The following is a 14949-nucleotide window of genomic DNA, read 5'->3' as shown; positions in this document are numbered from 1 at the left end:
TGGGTAAGTGTTGGAGGAAGGATTTGAACTGAGTTCCACCTGTTTTGAAATTGGCCTTTTACCCGATATGACATTGCCCTACGACAATAATTGAAGCATAAGAAATGACATGAACCAAAAAGCAAAAAATAAATCAACAAACAAACAAATAAATAAATAAATAAATGGATGAGATGAAATGTAGATAGCACTTACAAGGTTTGTACAACTTTCTGAAGCAGCCACTATTGGTAGCCTTCTCCTCATTTGACAGAGGAGGAAACTGAGGCCCATAGGCTCAATGACCTGCCAATGATCAGATAGCCAGTGAAGTGTCAGGAGCCAGATTTCTACCAAATTTTCTCAGGACATTAAATCTGAAACTCTGTCTAATCCCCATGTCTCCTTCCCTTGTGTCTATTTATGTGGCTCATTAACTAATTAAGTAATTTCCCTTATGTGCTCTTTCACTGACACTAACAACATCCATTTCAGACAGTCAGGACATCTATTATCATCTGGCTTGATTACCAATGAGAAACACTGACTTGTCCATAAACACGTAGCCAGGACTGTGTTTTCTATGCTATTTGGGGGCTTGGTAAGGTCATGTCCACCTGCCATTGTCCTCAGAGCTATGTGTATCTCTAAGGAAGCAGGGTGATAACCAGGACTATAAATAGGGTAAGGTGCCTGTGACTGAGGCTTTGACCCATGGTGCTGAAATTTAGAAGGTTCAACTCAAATTTCATATACATACATACATACATACATACATACATACATATATATATATATATATATATACACATACACACATACACACACACACACGCATATATATACTTCTCTTTTGTATGTGTTGCTTACCTCAAATAAAATAATAAAAGTAGTAGTAGTAGTAGTAGTTAGGAGTAGTAATGGTAACAGTGTTAGCAGTAGTGGTACTGGTGGTAGTAACAGTAGTAGTTAATAACAGTAATAGTAGTAGTGGTAGTAGTAATAGTAGTTAATAATAGTAGTAGTGGTAGTAGTAGTTAATAATAGTAGTAATAGCCGTAGTAGTAGTTTACAGTAGCGATAGTAGTAATAATTAATATTATTACATAATAATATAATGTAATACTATATTAATAATATACTATGTAATGATATAATATAGCATATAATAATAAAGTAGTAATTTTTTAAATAAATACAAAAGAGCCCACTTTGTTTTATTTACAAACATAATGTACAGACAAGCAGCTGGCCGATATTATTAAAACAAAGAAGTGGGTAGATGGTAGAAATATCACCTGTCCCACAGAAAAGACAAGAGACCCCCAGAAGCTGGGATCTAACCCCCACAACTGCCTGCTACTGCTGTTGTCACTGCTACCATTTCTTCTTCTTCTTCTTCCTCCTCCTCTTCCACTTCTTCAGAGTCTGTGTCACCAGGAAGTCCCTGAGGGGGACCAGAAGTAGTGGGGTTGATCCCCCCTCTTCTTTATTCTCCACCTCTTCTCACCAAGGTTTCCGAAGCACTCCACAACTTCCTCCCCCCCTTCTTTCCCCCTCCAACTTTCAAAAGTCCTTTCTGTCCTTTTTTCAGAAGGGTTGAGGGAGATCCTCCTGGGAAGCAATGACAGAGGTGACAGTATAGGGGGCCAAGGGGCATGGGTTGGGGGCACAGGGACCAGAGGGGGTGCCACTTTGGGGCTATCCAGATCAAAGAGAGAGTCCTTAAGCTTGGTCGTCTCAACCAGTGTAGCATTGTCAGAGGCCTGCAATCGAGGAAAGGTGGGCCCTGGTGGAGGGGGTCCTGCTTAAGCAGCCTGCCCCTTGGAAGATGTAGCCTTTTTGATAAAAGTCTGGATGGTTGAAGGTCTGTAGGGACTGAATTCCAGCCATCACTCTCTGCAGCACTCTCTCCCTGAAATGGTGAACTAGAGCTAGAAGCTGGTCAGTCGCTTTCCTCTTTGCTAGAGGGAATGTAGCCAGCCTAAGCCAAGACAAAACTGTAAAATTTGTTGAAATCCTTAATTGTTCACCTTCGTTTTTTCAGGGGGCTGGGCCTCTGGCTTCAGGTTCAGAGAAAGATCTTCTGGGCTGGGCTCCACCATGACTTCCAGCATTGCCACCACACCTTCCCTCCCATCCCCACCCTAGACACCTGATGCTGTCTCTGTGCCTCTACACTGTCTTCTACCTTCCCAAGACTATCTCAGCCCTAAACCCAGCCTAATTTTGGGTGCTGTCCCCATACCCTGTCTTCTGCTGACTCCTCTTTCCCTGGTGGCTGAACCATTTGGCCCCCACACACATCACCTGCTGCCTGGCAAGTAGAAGTTTGTAGCAGTGATTTAACTATGTAGTAGTAAATTAACTATTACTGGTCAATAGTAATAGTAGTGGTAGTAGTGGTAGTAGTAGTTAGTAGCAGCTTGCATTGATATAATGCTTTTACAAATATTATCTCATTTTATTCTCACAACAATCCTAGGAGGTAGGTAGGTGCTTTGTCCCCATTTTACATAGAAGGAAACTGAGGCAGAATGCTGTTATGTGATCCTTATCCAGGGTCACAGAGCTAATAAGTGTCTGAGGCTGCTCAGAGATCAATCTGCTGATAAGTCTGCTGGCTACAAGTCTCTCTCCTCTCCAGCCCATGTACTCAATCATCAAAGTTAAATTCCTGCTGTGTGACCCCAGGGCAAGTCACTTAACCCCAACTGCCTCATAAAAAAAAAAGTGAATTTCCTAAAACACAGGTCCAACCATGTCACTCTCCTACTACTCAGTGAAGTCCATTTGCTCTCCATCAACTCCAAGATCAAATATAAAATCTTCTATTTGGTGATCCAAAACCTGGATAATCCTCCCTCACTACCACCACTGCTGCCACCGTTCCAGTATTCTTATGACTTAGACCCCAAGACACATTCCTCACTCCAGTGACACTGGCCTCCTTGTCCCATGGTGTCCTCTATGCCCAGAATACTCTCCCTCCTTGTCTCTGCTTCCTGGCTTCCTTCAAGTCCCAGTTGAAAATGCCACCTTCTACGGGAAGTCTTTCCTAACCCCTCCTAATTCTGCTGCTTTCCCTCTGCTGATGATTTCTTTTGTTATTCAGTATATAGCTCATTTGTGCATAGCTGTCTACATGTTGTCTCCCCCATTAGATTGTAAGCTCCTTGAGGGCAGGGACTGTCTTTTGCCCCTTTTTTTGCATCCCTAACACTAACATTTAGCACAGTGCATGGCACTTAGTAGGCACTCAATATATGTTTACTGACTGAGGCCAGATTCAAACCCAGGCCCTCCTGATTCCAGTCCAATGTGCCAACGCACTGCCTTGATGCCTTGAGGACAGTACCTTGTTTCTTTTTCTCTGTATCCCGAGCACCTGCTATGAGTTGGCAAAACCATGCAGATAAAGCAATGGAATTCCCACATATCGATTCCAGCCATCCAGGAAGGATGGCCATTAGATAAAGAAGCTTAAATCCTAGACATGGGCCTTTGCTCCTCCTTCTCAGGGCACAGACTCAGTAACTCTCCTAGATGGAAGATCAAACCGACAGGGCTTTTTTTTTCCGCTGGTGTCCTGTGACTGGCAGTGTCCTCCACTGGCTTCTCAACGCACCTTTCTTCATCTCTCCCCTGACCCCTTCCGTGCAAGCATCTGTTGGCTAATACTGGCTGTCTTTGACCCCCCGACTGCCCCAGAGTTTTGGTTTTATGGGGGCAGTCAACCTGAGACATGGAGCCCTTGCACCTAAGCTTTAGGATCTATAATTGTTGATATCTCCTTGTTTGCTTTTCCCCAAAATAACATCCATGACATTTTTTTAATCATGAAATATAGGCATACTCCTCTAAATGCCCTTAATTTGTTCAGTGAAGACATAATATTAGATTGAACTGTTGTAGAGGGCCGTTAGTTCCATAGAAAGCTTATCACACATGAACAATATCACACCAGGGTTTGTTTATATAATACATTAAGTTTTTCCATGATTGGAAAAAAGAAACAGCATTAGTTTATATGATATTAGTAGATATGCCTTCATAGGAAATATTTTCGAATTGTCTCTCCCACTTAAATAATTTTATTTTAAAACAGTTTATTCCCTACCCACTGTATAATTAAAGTCCACTCCGCAGTGTTAGGGAATTTTCTACTTTAGACACAAATTCACATTTTTAGTATAAACTAAAAATAGTTGCTGATTGCTACAGAGGATTTACAAAGTTCAATAAATGAAAACTAGTTAATAGATACTAACTTATAAAAAAATCTCACTAATTTGAACTAATAGGCCAATCTGACTTGGTAAAAAGTCAAAATTATGTAATATTTGAAAAGAAGCACAGTTGAATTACTTTCAATAAGGTACCAAGTCTAAGCTAATAAAATGTTACTTAAAGAGATTTTATTAAGGAATAGATAAGAATATTTTAAAATTAGCACATCACTTTTAAATAGCTGGGTACTTCCAAAGTACTCAGAGGTTTCAAAAAACTTTCTTCTCCTAAGAGGTTTCAAATATTCTCTTGTTATTTTGTTTTCTCTACTGACCTTGGAATCATGGAAAGCACAGTAATTTCCCCAATGCAACTGAGCATGCTTTCTTCTTGACATCCAATGGCCTACTCAACTCACTGTCCTTGTTGACTATATGTCCAACATATTTGTTGACTTATCCAGGATATGTTAGAAAAAAATGTCGCATAAGGAGCCAGCTCAGATCTGGGTTTGAATCTCACCTCTGACACTCATTAGCTCTGTCAGCCTTAACAAGTCTCTTCACCTTTCTAAGCCTCAGTTTCCTCATCTGTAAAATGGGGATAACAATACTTATAGTACCTACCTCACAGGAATGATATGAAGGTGAAATGAGACACTGTGTATCTTCAAGTACTATCTCCATGCCGCCTTTTGCTATTACTACTTATGGGTAGACTTCACAGACTTCCCCAAAGGGCATTCCACAGACTTAAGAAATTAAAGGTGCATAGGTGAGGGCAAAGTTACACAAGGTCACAAGAAGCCTGTAGTGTATCATCCATGCTGGCAAAAGGAGAGGGATGTATGATTGGACAAGGAGATGTGCCAGTCATAAAACAAGGGTGAGGGGCAACAGACGGATGGTCAGTGAGGTAGCATGTGTGCCCACACGATGTTAGGGTACTTAGGGCAAAGCTTCCTCTTCTAAGGGGAATTTATAAGAAGAAAGGAAGAGAATGAAAGAAGCTGGGAAGATGTGAACAGGTTGTGGACTGCAACGTGGGAATCTCTGCATTGATGAGATCAGATTCCTACTGGACAACTGTGGTTTTCATCTCCTTAGTAGTTCTCTTCTTCACTGAGGGAAGGGAAGGAAGGAATGGAGGGAAGGAATGGAAGGAATGGAAAGAAGGAAGGAAGGAAGGAAGGAAGGAAGGAAGGAAGGAAGGAAGGAAGGAAGGAAGGAAGGAAGGAAGGAAGGAAGGAAGGAAGGAAGGAAGGAAGGAAGAAAGAAGAGAGAGGAGAGAGGGAGACAAACAGGGCAAGGCAAGGAAAGGGAAAGAAAAAAGGAGAGACTAGAAGGAAGGAAGGGACAGAAGGGAAGGGGAAGGGGGGAGAGAAGGGAGGCACTTATTACTACTAAGCATCGAGGTTACAAACAGAAAAGCAAGAGAGTTCCAACTCTCCATTCCAATGAGAGAGACCACACCCAGAAGAGGTTTGGGGTTAGCAGTGAGTTAGATCGAAAGGCACCATGAACTTCAGGTTGCAGATGATGAACCCCATGACAGTGCCAGAGTAAACTTCAACCCAATCCCTATCCAAATTCTAATTTAGAAAATTAGAGATTCCAAATTAGCCATGGGTGAGTTCAGGAAATGTTGCTGTATTTAAACACATGCAAGTCAACTGAAGATAAGCTCCCTGACCGCCCACGGTCTTAAGCTCTACAACATTGCCTTCCAAAAGGCATCCATCATTAAGGATTCATCTGGGTCATATCCTCCCAGGAGGGAACAATATATATTTCATTTTAGAAATATAATTTCATTTACATGAATACTAAGCACGTGTCAGCTATCCTGTGTGCACAATTGTATAGAAGTTCTAATACAAGTCTTCCATTAGGCTGTTGTGAAGTCTGGGCCACGCTGATCTCAGCCCATCTTCAGCTTCATCATCTGGTCTAGGCTATATTAGGAGGCCTAGGAATCAATCCCTAAAGACCACCAGGGCAGCTAGGTGGTGCCTGGGATAGAGGGAAGCCTTGCACCCAAATCCAGCCTTGGATGGTTACTAGTTTTTCTAGCTGTCTAACCCTGGGTAAGCCATTAAACCTACATTTGCCTCAGTTTCCTCAACTACCTCAACTACCCTCCAGGTTCATGGTGAGGATCAAATGAGATAATATTTGCAATGTCTTCTGCACAGTGCTTGGCACATAGCAGGCACTATAGAAAGGTTATTATTATTATTAATATACCTAAGGTAGAGGTCATAAGTTTAGAACCAGAAGGCACCTTAGAGGTCATATAGCCCCATCCAGATCATGTAGGTCATAAGTGACTGATCTAAGATTGGAACCTGGCTCCTTTAGTCTCCAAATCCAGACTTCTTCACACTTCTCTATGCTGTGTTTCCTTCCCCATCCTTGCCCACTCCCTCACTGACCCACCCACCATTATCAAAATGGACCATCGTTTCTTTCCAGTAGGAGTAGCAAGGAATTGTCTCTGACCTCCACACTGCTGTCCACTAAAGAGGTGATGCACTATAGAAAGGGATAGAAATCACTCCAAACATACTTTATCTACAGAGATCGAGTAACAGCTCCCCATCTGGGATTACCTTTATTGCTTGTAACCTGGAATTTGCTTTTCTGGGAAAGCTCCTGGAAGAAAGATTTCACTTCATTTTCTGGCAGGCAATTTATTGTTGCAGCCAGCCGGATGAAAAAGCGCATTTTGACCAAAGTAAACTTATATATGAAAGTTGGTTGGCACATAAGAGTCACACATCCAGGAATGCCGCGATTCAATAAATCTTCCAGGGCCTAGAAAGGGGATTGTGAACAAGAAAGAGCAAAGCATTGTTTTAGAAGTTATCAGTTTCATTCCCCCCTGAATACAGGACAGAAGATATGTCATTCTATGCCCCTCTCTCATATCATGCTGGCCACCCAGGACTATCCAGGGCCTAGAAGGAGAATGTGGGAAACTCATATTTTGCTGAAAATATGGCAGTCACCAAAGTGATGCTTTGTTGATTCTACACTGATCAACAGTGAAAGCTGTACAGTCTGGCAACAGATGAGGTGCCACAGAATGGTACCACACATTGGGGAGGAGACAACCTAAGCTTACCCTCATTCCCATCAGCAGATGGTAGGTGCTACTTTACAATACCAAATACATGGGCAAACACCCCAAGGAAGGCCAAGGAAGATGAAGAGCAGTTAACAGTAGGAATAGCTAGCATTTGTAGAGAGCTTTAAAGTGTGCACATATGATTTTATTTGACCTTTACAGCTGAAGAAACTGGGATTATTTAACCTGGAGAAGAGAAGATGGCGGGGGAGGGTGGGCAGTGATGATCATTGTTCTACAAGTATTTGAAGGGTTGTCATGTGGAAGAAGGATCAGACAAATGAAGGAAAATAAGCATGCTTATATGTCTGAATCAATGAATGGATAAAAGGTATTTGGTAAGTTCTTGCCATATGCCAAACCCCATGCTAAGTAATGGATACACAAAAAGAAAAGCAATATGGCAACTGTTCCCAAAGAGCTGGGTCACATTGGAGTGAGGGGAGACATTCTGCTTGGTTCCAGAGGGTGGAACTGAGATCATCAAGTGATAGTTAATAGACAGTTTCAGTACAACATAAGGAACCCATTCTGAACAATGAGAGCTATCTGTAAGTAGAAGGGGCTCCCTTGGGAAGTAATGAGTTCTCCATCAGTGAAAGTTCTCAAGAAGAGGCCTGATGACTACTTCTCTGGAAAAGTATAGAGAAGATTCCCATTCAGGTTGTGTTAGATGACCTCTGAGGTCCCTTCCAACTGAGATGCTACAATTCTGATGTGAAGTGAGATCATAGAGGAGGTAACGTCTCTTCCAAAGAGGAAACAGTATATTCTGCATACCCAACTTCCACTTCCAGACCTTTTCCTTGGACAAACTCAGGACCCACCTGTTCCCTTATCACTCCATTCCATTCCTTGTTGCTGGCATCTGCCAATCTCTGGGACACTCCCCCATTCCTCAGTGGTCTCAACACATGCAAGGACTTCAATATTCACATCACATTCCTAACATCCTGACCCCTTCATTCTTCAACTTTTCATGATCTCCATCCCTACTCTACATCAGTTCTACCCAGGGATTATCATCCCTTGAGCATCCCCACAACTCTTGCTCTCTCTTACCAAGATCCAGAACACTGGAATTCCCTTCTTTGATCACCATCTCTTGTCCTTTTACCACTCCCACCCATTTGCTCCTCCTAAACTTGGCCCTCTCCTCATCTGGTGCCTCTGTTCCTCAGTCCCTATCTGTTTTCTCTGGTCATCTTCCTGGTTCCTTTCCTCACAGGCTATCACTGCCAACTATGTGCTCTCCTCTTCTCTTCTCTTGCACAAATCATCTTCTTAACCTCTGCTGTCCCTACACTGTAAGAGCCCATCCCTGGGTAATGGCCATCTTTTGCCTTCTCTGTTTCTATATTTGAGCTGCTGGGCACTGTTGGAACACATTACCAATCACAAGACTGCACTGATTGGGTCCACTACCAATGCTGCACAGTGCTCCTCTCTGCCACAGAAGTTGTTATAAATATCTCATACCACTTTATCTGGGGGATACCCCACCCTTCGTACTTGCTACATCTTGTTTGTCTCATGTCCTGCTTATTGGTGTTTATGTTTTTCCTTCCCAGTAGATTAAGAGTTCCTTGAAGGCAAAGACTGTCATCTGGTTGCCTTTGTATGTCCAATGCTTAGTCTAGTCTCCTGTATTTCCTAAGTGTCTACTGAAATAAATGGAACCGAGTTGACTTCAGAGTTGGCCAGGACTAGGAGTACAGTGGCCAGGCCCACTGCTCTTCTGTCTGACCGTGGGGGGGGGGGGGGCGAGGCCAGTCACAGAAGTTGCAAGGGCTGGAAACTACTTCAGGGTCATCTAAGTCAGTTCCTTAACTGAGGAGTCCTGACCCCTTTGGGGGCCACACGTCACCAGACTTTGGCAGAAGCTGGTGTGAAGCCTATGGACCCCTTCTCAGAATCATCTTTGTAGCCCATATTCATAAGTGAAAGAAATGCTAAATTTCCCTCAGAGGTTAGTGAAAATGATGATATAATTTTCATTTTCTTCTCTCTTGTGAATTTACACAAGCACTCTCCAACCCACACAGACCTCCCCCACAGAACCCCCAGATTAAGAACCCCTGCCCTAGCTAATGTTGAATTCTTTCTAGGATGTTTTCAACAAGTGGTCATCAGACTCTTCTCCAGCACCTCATGAGGGGGGCATTCCAGCTAACACTGAATTAAATCTGCCTCCTTATAGCTCCTGTCTCTATCCTTCTGGCCAAAAGCTGGCAATTCCTGTTGGCTTTATCACTGCTAGGAAAATAGACCTACTGAGTTCATGGCCCAGGAAAATAGGCATTCCGAGTCATTCAAGTAGACTGGGGTGGAATTATAAAAATCAAGATTCCCTGGGCCTCTAGTCTTTCCTCTTACCATCTCCAAAGGCTGGACTCCCATATCCAGTAGCCAGAGAGATCCCAAAGAGATTCCCAAGTTTGCTGTCCCAGCATTCATACCTGCGACATTGTTAAGTCACTACCAGATTTGGACAAGTGGGCAAACTAAGTATCAGCAAATAGAGTACTGGTTGTTTTTAGAACGTTGATGTAATCAGCTCAAATAATTATATGCAAACACTTAAGGATCAACACAAGATTACTGAGTAATAGTCTTCGATGTTACTTTCCCTCAATACTAAAAAAAAAGTGTGTTCTAAAGGGCGTTAAGCAGCCTCTAAAATAGTATTTTAATTAGTTAACTAATGACTTCATTACTTTGCCATTCTCATTTTATATTAAAAGAAAAAGATCTGAGTGACATTTCCTTTATACATAAAATTATTCCTACAGGAGAAAGCAAAAAGAAATGGAAAAGATGACCTGACATTTCTTTCTGAAAGAAAACAAATACTCTCAGGCTTTCTGAGGTCTTGGGACCTTGAATGAAATACAAATGTGTGATTAAATCCTCCTAATGGCAGCCCTTTCAGTGCAGGCTCCTTACAGGGAACTCAAGATCCATTTCACATTCTAATGCAAGAAAAAAAAATGAGCCACCTGAAAATGAAGTCTTTGGAATGAAAGTGAGCAATAAAGGAGGAGATTTCATAAAGCTACTTTTATTCCGAGCAAAGTACATTCCCAGCACAAGTTATACGACATGGAAATGACTCATAAATGAATTTGGAAAGAAAATCTCTTCAAAACTCTTTAAGAAAAGTAAAGAACTTTTCCAAGGCAATAGATGCCCGCATTAGTTGGGGGCATTTTCCATAGCAAAACAGAATGCCTATGGCTGCTTGTCTATCCATAGTCATAAAACGGTCCCATGGTGGCTGAACGTCTTTCTAGAAATGCGAACAACTTGTCTTTGCTAAATATGGTCCTTCCATGGCACACTGAAATTGCTATTATTAAATATGAATAAAGCTCATCCACTCTTGTTCATGTGGATGGAGGGGACTGAGGACAGGGCATTTACCCCACGTTTATTTGATTCGTTTAGCCAGAATCAAGAATTACTACATGGATGGAATGAGACCCAAGAAACAACCTTCTGCTCTCTGAGAGAAATTTCATGGAAGTTCAAGAATTCTCTGATCATAATACTTGATTAAAAAACAAAAAATAATCCCAAACAACCCTGTGGAAGGCAGTCTTCTCAGAACTAGAATGAAGGTTAAGAGGAAAAGAGCAGGTACAAAAGAAAAGCAATGCTTGATGGGCAGGAATTTCTAATGGTGAAGCTCTACCATTAGAACATTTGACAACTAATGGGAAATGTGAATTTTGATGAAAATATATGCAGGCATGATGCACATAAGTGTATGTGTATATACATACATGCATACAACTATACACGCATGTGCATGTGTGTATCAAGTCAACAAGCGTCTGTTAAGCACATAATATGTGCTCAGTGCTTCAGACACAAAAGAAAACAAAACCAAAACAAGTCTCCATTCTCAAGGAGCTCTCAGTCGAACAGAGGAGATAAGCACCCCTACACACAAGATACACACGGGATAAACTGGAGAAACAACAGAGAGAAGACGCTAACATCCAGGGGCTTAGAAAGGGATTCTTGAAGACAGTTGGACTTTAGATGAGACTTGAAGGAAGCCAGGAGACAGAGATGAGGAGGAAGAGCATCTCAGGTATGGGGAACAGCCAGTGAAAACGCCCAGAGGCAAGAGATGGAACGTGTTTCCTTAACTAGAAAAATGGGGGTAGTAACTGACATCTGGCCCTACGTGGCCCTGTTGTGCACTTGGCATTCCTATATGGATTTAATGACCATCTCTAGACTGATGATTCTCAAATCTACTTTACTGCCCCAACCTCTCTGCTAACGTCAAATCTCACATCCCCAAACAGACTTTCGGATATCTCAAATGGGATGGCCAGTAGACATCTTAAACTCAACATGGTCTAAAACCAAACTCGTTATCTTCCCCCCCCAATCCTCCCCAACCCCACCATCCTTGTTACTGTAGAGGGGAACACCAACTCCCAGTCATCCTGGACTCCTCACTCTTGCTCACCTCCCCACCCTCCCCCAATCCCACCCACCCCTATGTTCAAGTTATTTCCAAGGACTCTTGATTTTACCTTTGCAATAGCTCTCCAATGCCTCCTTCTCTCCTCTTGACACTGACACTCCGCTGGAGCAGACCCTCATCAATTCATACCTGGACTACTGAAATAGCCTCCTAGTGGGGTTGCCTGCCTCATCTCTCCTTCACTCAGCTACCACAGCAGTTGTCCTAAAGCATAGGCCTGACCATGTCACTCCTCTGCTCAACAAACTCCAGTGTCTCCCTATTGCTTCCAGGATGAAATACAAAATGCTTTTTTTCATTCAAAGCCCTTCATAACTTGTCCCCTCCTACCTTTCCAGTTTTCTTTTGATCCGGTGACACTGGCCTCCTGGCTGCCCACAAACAAGACTCTCCATCTCTTGGCTCTGGACATCTTCTCTGGCTGTCCCCCATGCCTGGAACATTTTCCCTCCTCCACTCCAACACTGGCCTCCCTGGTTTCCTTTAAGTCCCAACTTACATCCCACCTTCTACAGGAAGCCTTCCCCAAGCCCTCTTCATTCCAGTGCCTTCCCTTTGTTAATTATTTCCTATCTATCCTCTATATGACTTGTTTGTACACATTTGCTTATTGTCTCCTCCATTAGATTGCAAGATCTTTGAGGGCAGGCACTGTCTTTTGCTTCTTTTTGTATTCCAGCACTTAGCATGGTGCCTGGCACACACTGGGCCTTTAATATAATGTTGACTGACTGACATGTTTTCGACATTCCTGTTTGACTATGTCTCAAGGTTTTGAGAGAAAACGCAGGTAAGTCAGCAAACTTCTAACTCAACAAACTCTTTTCCTCAGACCCAATACCGGCCAATAACAATGATGATATAATAATATCATGATATTATGATATAATGAAAACGAATATGATATCATATCGCTTGCCTTCTCAAGGGGTGGGGAAGGAACAGGATGGAGGGAGAGAATTTGGAGCTCAATATTTTAAACAATGAATATTAAAATTTTTTATTTTATGGGAAAATATTTAATGAAATAAATAAAAAATATTCTTTAAATGTAAAACATACAAATTTTTTTAAACAATGATATACAAAAAGATATTTTACTTACCAATAGATTTTCTTTGGACATATAAGGTTTTCCTGCTTCAAATGGCTGTGTGATTTGCTAGCAAACACAAAATTAGAATTAGCATGAGGACTTTTTTAAGGTTGGCAAAGTGAATTTAATTGAGTGTTGCCATAGCAACATGTTCTCTAGTATCTTTTAAAGACTGTCCCAGTTGGCCCAGGTATCTCTAGAACACTCTCTACTATCGGTGGCACAAAAGTGTGATGAGTAAGAAGAATTCATCCCTCCCAGGAAGGTGAACATATGCTTTCCTTCTTATAGCACAAGTTAACCTAAGGAGCAGACTTCTGCTATATCGACCAAGAGTCAGGACAGCACAGGGGAAAGAGGCCCCTGGTCTTGCATTACATCCCTAATGACTGCTGTGTGTGTGATCTTAGGCGAGTCCGAGTCATTGCGGCCATAAAGTCCAAGTCACTGGGACTACCAAATTTTCAAGATGGTAGGATACAGTGTTAGTGCAACCCCTCCCATCCTCCATTTTAACAGATACGGAAACTGAGGTTCACAATGGTTCAGTGACTTGTCCAAGGTCACAAAGCTAACTATTAATCAAATCAAATCTATTTTTCCTGACTCCCAGTTCACAGAGGCTGCAAAATACTGGAGACAGACAGGAGCTCAGAAATCATTCAAGGGGCAGCAAGGTGGCATGGTGGATAGAGCACCGGCCCTGAAGTCAGGAGGACCTGAGTTCAAATCTGGCCTCAGACCAAATACTTGACACTTACTAGGTGTGTGACCCTGGGCAAGTCACTTAACCCCAACTGCCTAAAACTTAAATTTTTTTTTAAAAAAAGAAAAAAATCATTCTAACTAAACCCACCCCCACACAAGAATCCCTTCTGTGATGCACCTGACAGGGAGGGAGGTCACTAGCCTTTATTTAAAGACTTCCAATGAGGGATGACCCACTCTTTCTTGAGTCAGTCCATCCCATACAGGAATAGCTCTACTTGCCAGCAAGTTCTCTCTGGCACCAGTCCTAAATATGTCTCTTTGTAATTTATACCTTTATTCCTAATGCTGTCCAAGCAGCGTAAACTGACCCCTTCTTCTGCAGGACCCCTCATGTCTTCTCTTCTCCGCAAGAACCATCTCTAAGCTCCTTCCAGTGATCCTTGGGGGCAGCGGTTCTCAAACTTTGTGGCTTGAGAACCCCTTCACACTCTTAAAAGTCATTGAGACCCGCTCCTCTCCACTCCTTTAAAGGGTTTTCAGCTATGTAGACTTTATCTGTTCATATCAACTATGTTAGAAATTTAAATAACTTAGGCTTATTCTGAAAATAGTTTTGGCCTTGCAAGGGTCTTGGGAACCCCAAGGGGTCTGTGGACCATGCTTTGAGAACCCCTGTTCTAGGCCATTCGTTATTTTGGCCGTCCTCCTCGGGATGCACTCCAGCTTACCAGTGGCTTTCCTGGAATGTAATGAAACACAGTTCTCCATATAAAATCTCATTAAGGTAGAGGAATCCCTGGGCCTGGATGCCGGGTCTCTCTTAATCCATCTTAAAACCACATGAGCCTTCTCTGCTGCCACATTACTCTTTCTACTAGTTCATGCTTCACTCTTTACTTAACCTATCTGAGCCTCAGTTTGCTAAACCGTAAACAAGGATAATACTGGTTGGGCAGTCCGATGCACAGGATTGTTGTGAGATTAGATGAAAATCTCTGTATGACACATTGTCACCACGAACCTTGTATAAACATAAATCTCTGTAACTGTTATTGCTATCACTGTGGATGAATTGGAGGAGGAAGAAGAAGAGGAGGAGGAGGAGCACAGAACTGTTGAGAAACCAGGCAGAATGATTACAGGAGCACAGGACTGGGAACGACAGTGCAGAGGATAAAGTGATTCAATGGGGAAATTTACTTCAAAATGTCCTTTGAAGAGAAAGGACAGGGAAGCAGTGAGATTGGGGCAGTTGGGATCCTGGCACAAGGAGGAAAGCCCAGGACAGTAGTTAACTTTG

At 42.4% G+C, this 14949-nt stretch overlaps 1 protein-coding gene and 1 pseudogene across 1 annotated transcript in view; both read right to left on the bottom strand.

Moving 5' to 3' along the window:
* CFAP54 (cilia and flagella associated protein 54) overlaps window positions 1–14949 on the bottom strand; it is a 288300-nt gene that overhangs the window by 92656 nt on the left and 180695 nt on the right. The window contains exons 49-50 of the mRNA XM_078150421.1: window positions 12948–13004; window positions 6821–7025 (exon numbers count right to left, since the gene is read on the bottom strand). Coding sequence (XP_078006547.1) covers window positions 6821–7025; window positions 12948–13004 — 262 coding nt within the window. The remainder of the gene's footprint in view (window positions 1–6820; window positions 7026–12947; window positions 13005–14949) is intronic.
* On the bottom strand, window positions 1192–2096 carry LOC110221774 (PHD finger protein 23 pseudogene; annotated as a pseudogene).

Source organism: Phascolarctos cinereus, unplaced genomic scaffold (genome assembly GCF_003287225.1).
Source record: "Phascolarctos cinereus isolate Bilbo 61053 unplaced genomic scaffold, phaCin_HiC Scaffold_1;HRSCAF=81, whole genome shotgun sequence".
Lineage (NCBI taxonomy): Eukaryota > Metazoa > Chordata > Mammalia > Diprotodontia > Phascolarctidae > Phascolarctos > Phascolarctos cinereus.
Note: the sequence above shows the minus strand (reverse complement) of the source record. Positions and strands in the feature narration are given on the sequence as shown.